This window comes from Vicugna pacos, chromosome 9, assembly GCF_048564905.1.
Source record: "Vicugna pacos chromosome 9, VicPac4, whole genome shotgun sequence".
NCBI classification, from domain to species: domain Eukaryota; kingdom Metazoa; phylum Chordata; class Mammalia; order Artiodactyla; family Camelidae; genus Vicugna; species Vicugna pacos.
This window is the reverse complement of record NC_132995.1, coordinates 59673932-59688813: the sequence shown is the minus strand read 5'-3', so window position 1 is coordinate 59688813 and position 14882 is coordinate 59673932. Positions and strand designations below refer to the sequence as shown.

Sequence of the window (14882 nt, the reverse complement as noted above, 5' to 3'; positions counted from 1 at the left end):
GAGAAAAAAAGCAAACTTCAGGAGAAAACAAAACATTTATTTTTATTTTTAATAAATCTAAGCTACTACTTACTTTTTCACACTTCTTTCTGCAGGTACTGGACGACAGTAGGAGCAGAATTCTTTTTGTAGAAGATTCTGTTGACTCATTTGTATCTTGTGGGAAGATCAAGAGCTGTGGAAGGGAAACAAGTCCTGCAGCAAAAATGAGCAAATACCTAAAAGAACTGACGAATTAACAATGAAACATTTCAACCAGTCTGGCATACACCCTAAGTGAACACAACAATTCCATGCACTGAAAGACTCATAAACACTTTATCAGAGCCATCAAGGGTGAGTTATGATGGAAAGTAAAACTGTGGTACCTGAAGAGGAGTGGGGAGGGAACATCTCACTGCTGCCTCTTAGGCTCTGGTGTTTGTTCAGAGGAAGATGATAAGACAGGAGCGTCAATCACACTGTCACCTGTTCCAACAAGAGGGGAGTGTGCCAGTTTGTGGGGAAACATCAGTGTCATGGAGTTTGGGAGCTGGATGACAAAAAAACTTGAACCAAAGAGAATGTCAGGGGGGATTATTAAGACAAGATCAACTAGTCAAGAGGAAACACACTCAGCTTAGAACATCCTTTCTCTAACAGGAGGCATGTTTTACCCTCAGAAAGCCACTCACCAACCTTTGCTTTACTTTCACTGCTCCTGCCTTCCTCTACGTCCCAGGGTCATTGATTTGATATGGGCTTTGTGTATCATCTATGAAACACTCAGTCCTTTGCAGGCATCCTCCTGGTGACCAAGACTTCTTGGTCCTTTCTTTCAATGTCTTTCAGATTCAATCTCTTCTCCATTTCCATGTTAACCCCCCACTCCCATTTTCATAACTGGATTCCTGCAGCAACAAGCTCTTAGTTGTCTTCCTGCCTATGTATCTTCCATTCTAGTATCTCCTGGTAACTAAGATTGGATAAAAGTTCTTAAGACTCCTCTTCAATGCAAAAAAAAAAAAACCCAAAAGTACTTACTGATAGTCAGTGGGAATAAGTCTAGATTCCACGAAGCCCCTCCTCATCAAGTGTCCGCACCCAACCTACCCAACACATCACCCATACACCTTGCTCTTCTACTGCCACTTCTTTTGCTACTTCCCATCATTTCCTCCAGTTTTCACCAAGATGAAAATAAAGCCAGAAAGCCTAGGTACTCTTTTCTTCAAAAATCCTGCCCTTAACCCCGTCTCACCATGACCTTCTTTTAGTCTGAATCTTTTCAGTATGAAGCTTTATATTCAGCTATACAAATTTTCTTAGTTTCATCACTGGTTCCTTGTCTCCCAGAAGTTTATTTTTGAAAGAGACTTATTCAAAAGAAAGCATATAAAATGTCCCCTGCAGTTTGAAGCTTATCAAAGGCCAGGATAGCAACTTCTCTACACTTGTGTGACCCACAGTGCTTCACATGGTTTTGAGCAACACCTAAAATAGCTCTACCGTGATAAAGTGGTTAGGTTTTGGTGAGAGATCCACTCTGACTTGGTTCCTCACTGCATCAGTTACTCCAGATCTCTTGCCTGGCGCGGTCTCTGCTTGTCTCTGGCTGGGCACCTTCGCTATGGCAGGAGCAGATGGGCATTCCCTACGGGGAGTTCTAGGAACCTGGCAAAGTGTACATCCCTGAAGGCTGCTTCCCAATCAATGGGGCTATTGTTGTAAAAGGAATGATGCTCTTACTGAGACACAGAGTCCATCTGCAAAGAGCTGCAATGGCCAGGAAAAAAATGACCTCCTTTATCTCTAGAATAGACTGTTTCTCCTTTTAGAAATAGACGCAGAGGCTTATAAAACACCTCTAACAAAACTTATTTGCTTTGGTCATGTTTTCACATCATCCACAGCAGGAAAGTCCCCGACCCATCTTCCAATAAGCTTCTTGTCACTATAGCTTTCTGAGACCTCATCATGCTCTTCAATTCAGACCTTGTGAGCTTCACAGTCAGCTTCCCACATAGCACACAGGGACTCATACTCTGCCTTGGTTTCAGAAACAATCCTCAAGAGGCAAAGGTCAACTGATAACTTGCAACCAAAGCAATTTACCAGCTTTTTTTAAAATAGAGAGTTGGAAATCTTAGTGAGGCTTGGCATCTTGTTCAAAATATGATCAAATCTAAAGTCTCATCTTTCATTTGATTGTTCATTCAGTTTTCATTCATTTATTCACTTAATGAATATTTAGGAGATCTGTATGCATACAAGAGAGTGGGGAAGACAGGAGCTACAGACGTGAACAACAAATTGTCCTCCTTCAGTGATCCTGTATTTCAGTAGGGAAGGTAAGTACACAAACAACTCTAACCTAAGACCATTTGTGATAAGACCATAAATGTGATGCAAACAAAATTATGAGAAGACAGTCAGGGTCAGGAAAAAAAATTATGAGAAGTCAAAGATCACTTCTTACTTGGATTACCTGGATAGCCTTCATGGTGGATGCAACATTTGAGTTAGTCTTGAAGATGTCTGTAGAGCCTGAGAGAAAGCAACATGAAACACAGAACAGTAGGAGGAGAGTAGCATACTGCGTAGCTCAGTTTGACCGAACTTTTGGTTATGTGGAGAGAGTCTTGATCCATAACGCTAAGGAGAGGGGCTGGGGTCAGACCCTGGGAGACTTTGCATACCAGGTGGAAAAGTTAGGCTTTATTTGATGGGAAATGGAAAACCGCTGTTTTTTAAAAAAACCAACTTTATTGAGGTAGTATTGTCATACAATAAACTACACATTTCAAAGTGTACACTTTGATAAGTTTTGGCAGATGTATATACTCATGAAACTATCACCACAATCAAGATAACGAATATATCCAATTACCTTCCAAAGTTCTGTTGAAAGAGTTTAAGAGAATGGCAATCAAAGCAATGCTTTGGGAAAATGATTCAAAAAAAATAAATAAATGCTCCCTTCTGATGAATTTTTTGAAAGTATCAAAATCTCCTTCAGTGGAATGTAATATTTCAAAATGAATTATACCATATCTAAAAATGAATCAAAACAAGGGACAAAGAACTCACAGGTTTGGCCAATTTGCTGGCAAAAACAGGACAGACTGGAATGGGGCAAGCTTGCAACAGGACAGTCAGCTGAATGCATAACTTGGAGGCTTTCCCACTGGTCCAAGCAGGTGGTAATAAACTCTTGTAGGGAGAATCAGGACAAAAAGGAAGGAATAAGTAAAAAGACTAACTGGGGGAGTAGGCCTGGAAAGAGGGAGACATGACAGGTTTGGGGCTAGTTGGATGGCACTCTGGAGAAGTATAAGCATACGAAAGGTACACAGAGATAAAGAATTAGAGTTTGTGGGTATGGATCTAGAAAGAAGGGGAATAAGCCAGATCTAAGAATCACCCACATTGGAGTGAAAGGTAAAATAAGATTGGCTTCCCTTTGTGAGAGAGAGAGTTAATGGAGATAAAAAAAAGCCAAGCTGGAACTTTATGAACTCCAAATCACAGGGGTTCCAAATTGTTTAAGCAGTGCTTAAAATATTCCAGGCACTGGGCTAAACCCTTCACAAAGTGTATTGTATCATTTATCCCTCAGAGTAATCCTATTGTGGAAACATGGGCACAAAGGAATTGGATTATTTATCTGATGTCACATGATTAGGCTATGTGAAACTAAGTTGTTAACATCAGACAATCTGAATGCATTCTTGATCTCTGGGCTACAGTGTCTTCTTCCTGCAGCCCAGTCACTTCAGCTCTCCTAGGATAGGGTGGCCCTGCAACAAACACAACACCCAGGCCAGAGCTTCCGTACCCATTGCCTTGTGTAATCCCCAGGGGCACCATATTCTCTGTCTCAAGATACTATAGTACACTTGGAGCCAGACTCACATTCTGATGTTTTGTGGGCAAAACAGCATAAAAAAGGGAGCTGGTATGGCTAAGAGGGGAAAGAAAAGAAAAAGAGGAGGCTGCTGGCCTCTACCACTTATACTCAATTTATTTTTTTCCAGTTTTGTTGAGATATAATTGACATATAACATTGTGTAAGTTTAAGGAATATAACATAATGATTTGATATGCATATATGTTGCAAAATGACTACCATAATAAAGTTAGTTAACATACCACCTCACATAGCTGCAATGTGTGTATGTGTGGTAAGAACTTTAAAAATCTATTAGCAACTTTCAAATACACACTACAGTATGGTTAACTATAGTCACCACGCTGTACATTAACTCCCCAGAAGTTTTGCATCTTATAACTGGAAGTCTGTACCCTTTGACCACCTTAACCTATTTCCCCACCCCGCCTCAACCCCACGCCCCTGGCAACCACCAATCTGTTCTCTGTTTCTGTACCATTCAATTTAGATTGCACTTGCTGGGAATTAGTTCAAATGCAGAGACAGAAGAATTTCATTTCATGAACAGAACAGCATTAGTCAAAGCGAAAATAATGATTTTGCCTAAGAGGTCAAAAACCACAAAACTCACCATATTGAGTTTACAGTAATGAAAGGGACAAAGGAATGCATCAAGTGTCTTAAATTGGTAGCAAAAAAAAAACAAACAAACAACCTAATTTCTATTAAAGAGAACATGAAATCTCATTTCTGAATTACTAACCTATTGTGATTTATCTAAGCATAGAGAAAATAGTATAACTTGAAAAAGTCAAAATATATCAGCAACCCTACATTTTATTTCTGTGCATTGAGGGTAGCCTGATGGCTGGCTGAGGGGAGGGGAAGTGGTTAGCTTTGTAAAACTTTAGCCAAAGCCATTAACCCCTCTCTTAAAAAGCAGATACAGCAATGCTTTTCTTCTTGATGTTAGGTAGGCTGTCTGGTTTGGGGGCTCAGAGATGAAGCAGTCTCTACCTGATGACTGCCTGCTAACCTACAAGATTAAGAACTGTTATGAGATGCACAGACCATGGAAACCGTATGCTTTGCTTTCAGTCCCTTCCAATCATTTGTGACAGGGCCAAGGAAATGAATATCCTCTATAATATGCAGAATCCCAGAGCTCTCTGATTTTCCAAAGGTCCTAGAGAAAGCGTGGACTATGCAAGAACCAACAAATGCTCAGGCTAAATTCTGAAAGAAGGGTTATCCTATCCACAATTCCATTTGGCAGGAACTGTCAGGACTGCAACAGAGCTTAAGTTACTCAAGGAGAAGTGTTCACTTAGCTTTAGAGCAGGGGTCTGCAAACTTAAAGGCCAGACAGTAAATATTTTAAGCTTTACAGGACAGGCCATATGGTGTCTGCCATAATGACTCAACTTTGCTGCTGCAATGCTAACACAGCCATAGATAATATGCAAACAAGTGAGTGCAGCTGCATTCTAATAAAGCTTTAACTGAAAAAAAAAAAGCAGGCTGATTTGGCCCATGGGCTGAACTTTGCCAACACCTGCTCTAAAGCGATGGTTCCCAAATTTTATATGTTCATTAGAATCACCAGTGGAACTGATTAAACAGGTAGGATCTTAGGCCCCAGCCCACTCCTATAGGATCAGAATCTCTAGGGATGGGGCCTGGCGATCAGCAACATATAAGGTCCGCAAGTGGTATGTGAAATATACTTTGAAAAACACTGTGGTATGTAGCTTCATCTAAGCTGGGACGGCCCTACTGTCCTACATGTGGGCCAGCACTTCCTGCATCCTGTGGCAATAAAAATGCAGTCACTGTTATCTCTCTCTTTGGCCTTTCTAGTAGAAGAGCAGATGAACAACTGCTCTTTTTTGCTTCTAACCTTGAAAATACATAAAATAATTCAGCTCAGGTGAAATTAACATGAAATTTTGGTTATAAACTTAAAAAGAAAATCCTCAACTTAAAATAAAATTTTCCAACCAAAGATCTCCCTGAAATCCTTAAGACTGCAAAATTAGTAGATAAAATCCTTACCAAAGGGCAGGGCAAAATCTGCAGAATGGTTTCCTGTTGCCTGGAATTCCACTACTGACAAGTCATTACCTTGCATCTGGAGGTCTCTGCTTCAACAAAACTTCATTAAAACTCACATAAGAACAGAAAGTATAAAATCTCTGTAGACCTCTGGGAGTCGCTCCTAACTTTAACAATCAGCAGAAGATAGATTATTCAGTCAAGTTCAGTTCTGTCCAAGAGAAAGTGTGTTTTGATTTGGCTGTTCTTCTGTTTTAATTGCCAGGAATCAATCACCCAATCAGTCAAAGAAGACGTCCTGTTCAGGCTGGAAAACAGCTCCACCTCTTCTTCAGCTCTCCAGGTTTTCCTAGGAAGGACAATGAATATTCTGCAGTCAAGGGGATGGTCTTCAGGAACTCCCTAAAGAAACCAGAATGATGTGCAGATACCTTCAGGGAGTGCAGCTCTTGCTAAGGCTTCTGCTGATTACTAAGACACGGGCTGAGAATGCCCCCTATTGTTATCACTAGAGCAGATGTCGCTAACTGTTTGTTAGGTAAAGATAATTCTGAACTTCCTCAACACATACCCAAAGATGTTAGGGAAAGAAGATGCAGAAATTTACCAGGGAACAGAGCAAAGTCAGGCTGAGATTAGAACTCCACCATCAATGTACTTCACAGATGATTAGGTGGAGGAAGTGGAAATTAGCTTGCAGAGTTAGCAGTCAACATTTTAGGCAGCCTGACTCTGGAGTCCAAGACCTACCGGCTGGAACTTCTGACTGCTCCCCTTTTCCATGGCAAAAAAAAAAAAAAGCCTGGCATTTTCAGCGAGGTTGGAAAGCCTGTTTTCCTAAGTGGTTTAACCGACAGAAAGAATCATGAACTGGAGTTCAAGGTATTAATACAAAAACAGTGCAAATGCCTAGCAAATCCAGGGGCCCCAAAATACTTACCCAACCTCCCTGGCCCTGGATATACTCTCGGATGGCACTGTTCCCATTGATCATATTTGTCATGGGCATAGCCACCTGTCTTGCCTTATCAGGATCCATGCGGACTACACATTCAAGAAGTTTCACTGACACTGCCAGAAAGGCTCTCTCATAAGCCAAGCTGGAATCCTGAGCACACCAGGCCTTGCTGAGAGATTTTACTGTGTCCTGAAGTATAGGTCCTGCCTGGGGAAAGACACAGGATTTATCAGTGGAGTATCACTAAAGAAGTACAGGAGGCTGCAGGTACAGGAATCCAGTTAAGCAAGTGTTTCTCAAAGAGTGGCAGGTGTACATTGGTTGAATCTGAGGTAATCTTAGGGAGTAGGTGGATAAACTTTTCATGTTTTAATATTTTAAAATTTATTGTAACGGGTATTAGGAAAAAAAATAAGCCCATCAGACTCACTATTTCAGATATTATTGCTTAGGATGAACAAAATGATTAAAAGAAAAAAAATGATTTGAAAGAAAAATATTAAGTACATGATAGTGTAGCTGGTCAAATTGTGAAGGTGTGGCTTAAATGCCTGAAGTCTGGGAAACTCTAAAGTAAAAAAAACAGATCAGTTTTTCCTCTTCCTCTTTCCTTCCCCAAAAGTTTGGTCCAAAAGCCTTTAGGTGGGGCCGAGCAAGATCTATTGTGGTAAAGCTTTGGGAGCCCAGTGTGGTCAGAGCCAGGTGTCAGAACCCAAACAAGCTGAGACGGGCAGCCACATGAGGGGACCTAGATCCTGGTTTCCAAGTATTGCTCTCCATTCAAAGAAACCAGAGCTCCCTAGAGAACAGCTCATTTTAGGCTCAGGCCTTGAGAATACAAGATCTCCTGTCAGAAATTAAGGAAGTACTCAGAGAATGACAGGCACATGGCAAAGACACAGTCCTGATTGAAAGGATTCCTACTGGCCAAAGCTGGGGCAATTTGAGCATACAAATAAATAATGATAATAAGATTATAGCCCATTGAATAAAGCAGGAATTCATGAGTCTGTGTTGATATACAAAATAAATAAATAAATAGATTAAAATTTTGATGAGCTATGGGATATTTACATGGTTTCAAAGTACCACCCTACCAAACACTTACTAATTAAAGGGGAAAAGATTAACTTGACAATGGAGGAGCCTTGCAGACACCACCTTATGTGGTTAAAGTTAACACCAGTACGGGGACAAACTGCAATCTGTGCTCCTTGATAGGATGCAGTGAGACAAACACAGCAACACTTCTGTGATACTCCTTCCAAAGGCAGATATCCTATATCCACTCAAGAGGAAACACCAAAGGAACCCAAGTTAAGGGACAGTCTACAAAATAATTGGCCCATTATCTTCAAGCGTCAAGGTCATAAAAATCAAGGAAAGACTGATGAACTCTTCCAGACTGAAGGAGACTAAAGAAACATGGCAACTAAATTCAGTGTCTGATTCTGGCCTAGTTCCTTCCACTGTACAGTTGACCCATCAAGAACTCGGAGGTTAGGAGCAACAACCCCCTGTGTAGTAGAAACCCACGTATAACTTTACAGTCAGCCCTCTGTATCTGAGTGTAGTTCCACATCTGCAGATTCGACCAACTGCAGATCGTGTAGTATTTACTGAAAAATACTAATAGTATTTTCAAAATATGTACTTATTTACTGATAAAAATCTGTAAGCAAGTGGACACTCACAGTTCAAACCTATGTGGTTCAAGGGTCAACTGTAAGTGAAAGTGACATCATTGGGACAACTGAGAAAACCTGAATGGGATCTGAGGATGAGAATGATAATGTATCAGTGCTAATTTCCTGGTTTTGATGGTTAGATTGCAGTTACATCTACACACATATATAAAAGTATTAGGGGGTGATGAAACATCACGTTGGCTACTTACTCTTAAATGATTCAACTCTTCTATGAGTTTGAAGCTGTTTCCAAAATTTTTTTAATTAAAAAAAAATTAAACTCAGTAGATTCAGCTATCAGCTACCTAGGAAAGCTTCAGTGCAAGCAATTAGGTGTGATAAGTCCCTTTCTGCCAGAATAGGCATACCACTCAAGCTGTATTCCATAGGAAGATACAGCATAATGGTTAAGGGTGTGGTTCTGCACAGAGATACAGAGAACAAACTGGTGGTTATCGGAGGGGAAGGGAGGTGGGGCAAGGGCAAAATGGGTAAAGGGGTCAATTGCATGGTGACAGATGGAAACTAGACTTTTGGTGGTGAGCATGCTATGGTGTATACAGAAGCGGACATTATAATGTTGTACACATGAAACTTAGATAATGTTACAAACCATTGTTACCTCAATTTTTTTTTAAAAAGTGTGATTCTGGAATCAGTCTGGGTTCTTAACTTCAATACTAACTAAGTAATCTAATTACTTATTTCCCTATTCCTCAATTTCCTTATCTGCTTAAATGGATACCAAGTCAGAAAATACTTATTGAGGGCCTGTGGTTCTGTTCTAGGTTGTGTGATTACAGCAGTCAACAAGACAGGTTAGATGTTTGCTCTCACAGTGTTATACACAGATGGAGAGAGGTTGCACAACAGATAATACTTTCTATAATACCTCGCAGAGTGGTGTAAGGGTTAAGTGAGATAAGAAGTATAAAGCATTTAGAATACTAGCTGGTACACAGTAAGTGATGAGTTAATATTAGCTGTCATTATTGATATTAATCGGCAACATCTTCTAGAACATTGTCTATGGTATTTATATCCAATACAGAGTCCAGTATAGGGCTCGTATGGAAAGCCAGATACGCCCTAGTGGTAAGTACTTGTCCCTCATTGCATCAAACATGACAGCTGCCCATCCTTCCTGTATGTAATTTCATTGCTGGACCTTGAAAAAAAGACACCCACTACCAGCAAAATAAGTATTAAAACAGGTGTAGAAAAGGATAAAATGCTTTACCAAGAATAGAGTGATATATATATATATATGTGTGTGTGTGTGTGTGTGTGTGTGTGTGTGTATTAAGCACAGCTCTGGTGAAAAAACAAATGGAAATAATCTGAAGGCTGATCAACCTGTGCTGAAAAGCTCTCCACCTCAATATCACCTAGGCTTAGATTAACTCCTAAAGAATGGGCAATTGAAAATTTCTTGCTGTATCTCTTTGGATGCATTAAGCCCCCAAATCTTTCACAGCACATTTCAGTCACAGTCGTATAGAACAGTAAGACAAGGGTGTCTGAAACAGAAAAAAGCAGCAAACAATAGAAAGAAGTAGTAGAAACTTGACCTGTCCCCGGATGGTTTCTGCGATGATGTTTTTGGCAGAAGCTTCCAATTCTCCATTGAACTTGTCACCCAACATCCGAAGGCGACCAGCAATGACGGCCACGTCAAAACAGCTAGCCTCTCCTAAAACAGAGGGAACACATTTGTCACAGTGCTCGGAAGGATGGCAAGTCCCAGGAATCCAGGCACTGAGGAAAGTTCTCCAGACTTCTGAGGAATTTTGGCATTGCTCTCTCCCAAGAACACTTTCAATGTTCTGTCAACACCAATAGTCAGAAAATTTCTCTTCCCTGGGAATCTCTTTCCCTTCTATAAAGACTTCAGATATTGCTGAAAGCTTAGAGTTCACCTTTTGAAACTTAAGAGGAAATAAGAAAGCATATTCAGATTCTCTTATTGACCTATAATTACCACCTCAGGCCGGAAGCCTTACCTGAATCTGGTTCATCTACACCACACAGGCTCCGGTTGGCAACCTGCCAAGTGGTGCCTAAGAAGTCTGAGAGCAGAGAGTCCACGATGCATTCTGTTTGCTCCTCAAAAGTTCGGGGGATCTTCATTTTAGATGTTTGTGGCCAAGTTTGGCTCTTCCACAAAAAGAAGCTGTTTTCAGCTCAGCAGGAAGTCAGAAACACTGGTAAACCAGATGTGTCTCCCTCCTGTAAAGTTGTTTAATGGGACATGTGGTCCTAGAGCCTCTCCTACCACCTGTCTTCAAAAACAGCTGCTCCGAAGGGTCATCTCTGAAGAACTCACCCACACAGAACTGCAGAGGTTCGTTGAAGACTTTCAGTTCCTTATCTCAGAAGCATACCCAAGCCAGTCCCTAAGGTTAATGAATAACTTTAATAGTTAGATAGCCAATCTAAAACTGAAATAGAGATAAGGAACAGCCTCTTGGGTAATTTCATCAAGAAACTTCTCATTGGGTTCTGTGTATGGTGTAACCTAAGGAAGGAAATTTTTGAAATTACATTACACAAGCATTCAACTCCTGACTATGCATTTATTGGTCATAATCACGCATAGATCATCTACTGAGTACCCATTTGTAAGGAACTATACATACTTGGTACTGTAAATAACCCAGAAAAATGACACAGACATAGTTTAGTATGAACAATGGATATTAAATGCCTAATCACATAGTTTCTAGTGCTTATTGGGATACAGTGTATTATTACCATATACAATAAAGAAACAAATGTAGGGGGTTAGGAAGGCTTCCTTGAAGTAGTAACATCTGAGATGCGCTCTGAAGGACAAGTAGGGATTCATCAGACAAACAGCAGGAATAAGACCATTCTAGGTGGAGGAAATAGGATACACAAAAGCTGAGAAGGTGAATAAAAATTTGAGGAATTATAAATAGGGATAACACAAAGTGTTTCACAGGGAATTAATGAGGATTAAATAAGATAATGTTATGTGGAATGACCCAGCAGTCACTGACATGCAGTAAGTGTTGAATGTCTTCCTTTTAAGCCCAAAGCCTGATGACCAAGATGAAAGGGATCTGGGATCTACTCTCTAATAGAAGTAATTAGGATTTTCCTAACAGGGTTGGACTCCATCACTGTTTTACAGTTTCGCAGAATTGGACACTTACCTTTGGCGGCTAACTTCTCAAATAGCTACACCTAGACTTTGGATTTGTATCTCAGAAGCAGCATTCACACCTATCAGCCCTTTCAGGATATTCTGACCTGGTGAACTAGTAAAAAAGTCAAGCATAAACAGTAAGTTGTTTAAAGTGGAATTTCTATCTTGCAAAATAATCAGAGCCAATCTTCTATTTTCGATTCCATTCTAAAAAAACAAATGATCATAAATCCCTTTTGGACTAGGAACAGGAATTATGTAGCTAAAGGGCCATTTTTATTTGCCATTGTCTATCACTAGGGCTGAAATTTCAGTTTCTATCAAGTAGCCTTCAGACCTCTAAAGTCAGAAGGTCTCTCAGAGATAATTCTAGGCCAACCTCCTTTCACAGCAGAGCTAGCCACTGACAATTTAAGGACTCCAACAAATACATTTATGACATACTTTCAGAATAATATACCAAAACAAATAAGTTTATAAGATGCCATCCAACTGGTGTTAAATAGCTTGCCCAAGGTAAGTGGCATCAGTAAGTGGCACAATAAAAATTTAAAACCTAGTCTGTCTTACCACAAAGAATAAACCTTTTCTCACAATAATAAACTACCTCCCTCATTTCAGTACTGATGTGCTTAAGGACAATTGCCATTGCAGGGATCTAATCTTTGCATTATCTTATCTATCCTTTGCATTATCTTGTATAATCAATGTTGTAAGTTTATAGAAACAGAACATACCTTTCATAAGCACTGTGGGGTAAAATTTCCTCCTTTGCTTATTTCTCTCTGGGCCTCCAATGTATCACCCTCCCAACCACACCTTTCCCTTCCCTTCAGCCCACATACCTTTTAGTCTTGAAGTTCAAATATCATATTCTTGCGGAAAGGGTACAGCTCAAGTGGTAGAGTGCAGGCTTAGCATTCATGAGGTCCTGGGTTCAACTACCAGTACCTCCTCTAAAAATATATAAGTAAATGAATAAACCTAATTCTTCTCCCCTCCCCCCAAAAACACCTTACTTTAAAAAAAAGGAAGAAAGAAAGAAAAAAAAAGCAAATACCGTACTCCTAATTATTACTGAAAAACGAGGCCAGAATTTTTTCACTATCACTTGCTTCTCTTGCTGCTCTGGCCATAACAATCTATATCCCATTCCCAAAGCCTCAACTCCAAATCCAGGATCTTGTCATCTGCACCTGGTCTGCATGTCAATGAGGATCCTTGGGTACAGCTCCTCTCAGTGTGAAGACCTAGAACTAAGAAAATAAGTTCTTTGTCATCCCTCCCTGAAACACCCAATATATGAGAAAGGGACAGAATTACTGTAATAATTATCATTAAATGTAAGAATAATTGTAACAGAGCTCCTATTCAAAAAGGAGGAGGGAATGGAGGCATTTATCAGTTGCTGGTCCATGACAGTGAAATTATGGTCAGGGACTATGCAAATGATTGCCTCTATGATGTTCCAAAGCACCACTGTCATTGGTGGACACTCACTACATGTGTTACATACCATTTACCAACTAAGACCATTAGAAGGCCGTTTTTCTAACAGCACAGTATTGACTACCTTCATGGATTTTATCGATAAGCATCTACTTATATCATCAAACCATGTGTCTACAGAGGCTAGAGAGAGAGCTCCCAGGGAGAAGGAATATTAAAAAATTCCTGTTATACATAAGCTTTAATCATTTGCTTATAAATTAGTAAAACAAGGCTACAGGTAAGAGAAATCATCACTTTTGTGAAATCGTTTTAAAATTACACTTCTCAAAAGGAACAGTTTCATATTCTTCTATGCCCTTTACATTATAGAAAAGCAACCAAGTAGGACTCAATCTACTAAAAGCTCCAATAGTTATGATCACTTCAGTGACATTTGATCCCTGAGCCGTACTTTTTTTTTTTTTTTGTATTTGTGGGGTTTTCGTACTTAATTTTCATTAGGTCAATACTTCGATTATAGTCTCTAATTTTTAAAAAAGTCAGTCAGTGTACTCAATTTCTACCACTTACATCCTGTTCCCTTGAAACACTTTAAATTGGCAGCACTTAACACTTCAATTTTATTTCTTTTAGTACCTAATTAAACATTCAGTTTACCCAAACAAGTTCAAAATATGGAAAGCAAATCTGATCCCTCTACTTCCAGTCCCTGGGATCTATGGTCTAGGTCAGTCTTTCTCAATTTGGGGTGATTCTGCCCCCCACCCACAGTGCCTTTGACAATGACTAAGGACATTTTCAGTTGTCACACCTGGGGGTTCTACTGGCATCTAATGATACAGACCAGATACTGCTAATGATTATCCTTCAGTTCACAGGAAAACCACCCCCACAGCAACGAATTATCTGGTTCCAAATGTCAACAGTACCACTTTTGAGAAACCCTAGTCTAGGTAGAATTCCATCTATTATCTTCTGTATAGTCAATAAATATAAAAAAACACACTTCAAACACCAATCCCAATACACCATCAGAATCCAGTTACTTCCAGTCATTCCTTCAATACCATTTATTGAGTAACGACTATGTGGTAGGCACAATGGAGACAGAAGGAAAGAAAGATAATCACTGTCCTTAGAAATTGTTCGGTGGAGACAGACAACTCACAAGACCCAGGCCCTTGCCAGAAAATTCAGTACTAGCTGTATCTATTCCTATTAAAAGCCTAGTTGAGAGAAATGATGGGTGAAGAATTATTTGCAGGATATGCAGTCCATCTGTGTATCCAGGAAGAAGTCCTTGAATTAAGCTGGATATTTGGGTCACATTATCTTTCGTCCTTGAGGGGATGCACTCACTAAGCTCCATGTTAGAGTGATGCCCTCTGCTTGCACGGAGGAGCGCCACAAGTCAGGTGAAGCACTTTACCAACTTCCCACAGGCATCTTCCACATACCACTCAGGGCCACCTGTGTGAAACTGCATGGAAGTTTCTTTTAGAAATTAGAATTGAAATGTTTCTTCCTCTCTGATAACAAGATATAACTATTTCTGCTTATTCTGACTGCCAGATCACTTCCAGAGCTAAGGCTGACGCTCAACTCTGCCAACTACATAGGCCCTTTCAGCCTGAACATTTGCATACCTTCCCATCCCTAACCCAGCTGGTCTTCATGGGTATTTTT

At 40.0% G+C, this 14882-nt stretch overlaps 1 protein-coding gene and 1 long non-coding RNA gene across 2 annotated transcripts; one reads left to right on the top strand and one right to left on the bottom strand.

Annotated features, from left to right (window-relative positions):
• The first annotated feature begins 153 nt into the window (after positions 1-153).
• On the top strand, positions 154-6758 carry LOC116281844 (uncharacterized). The gene is made up of 3 exons (XR_004191295.2): positions 154-336; positions 2234-2330; positions 6192-6758. It is a non-coding gene; the product is annotated as an uncharacterized lncRNA (long non-coding RNA).
• Positions 4355-11089, bottom strand: BCL2L15 (BCL2 like 15). The gene is made up of 4 exons (XM_006213667.4): positions 10576-11089; positions 10144-10265; positions 6867-7091; positions 4355-6275 (listed from the first exon to the last, which is right to left on the bottom strand). The coding sequence occupies exons 1-4, from the start codon at positions 10700-10702 to the stop codon at positions 6258-6260; spliced, it is 492 nt and encodes a 163-aa protein (XP_006213729.2). The 5' UTR covers positions 10703-11089; the 3' UTR covers positions 4355-6257.
• Between the last annotated feature and the right edge of the window lie 3793 nt (positions 11090-14882).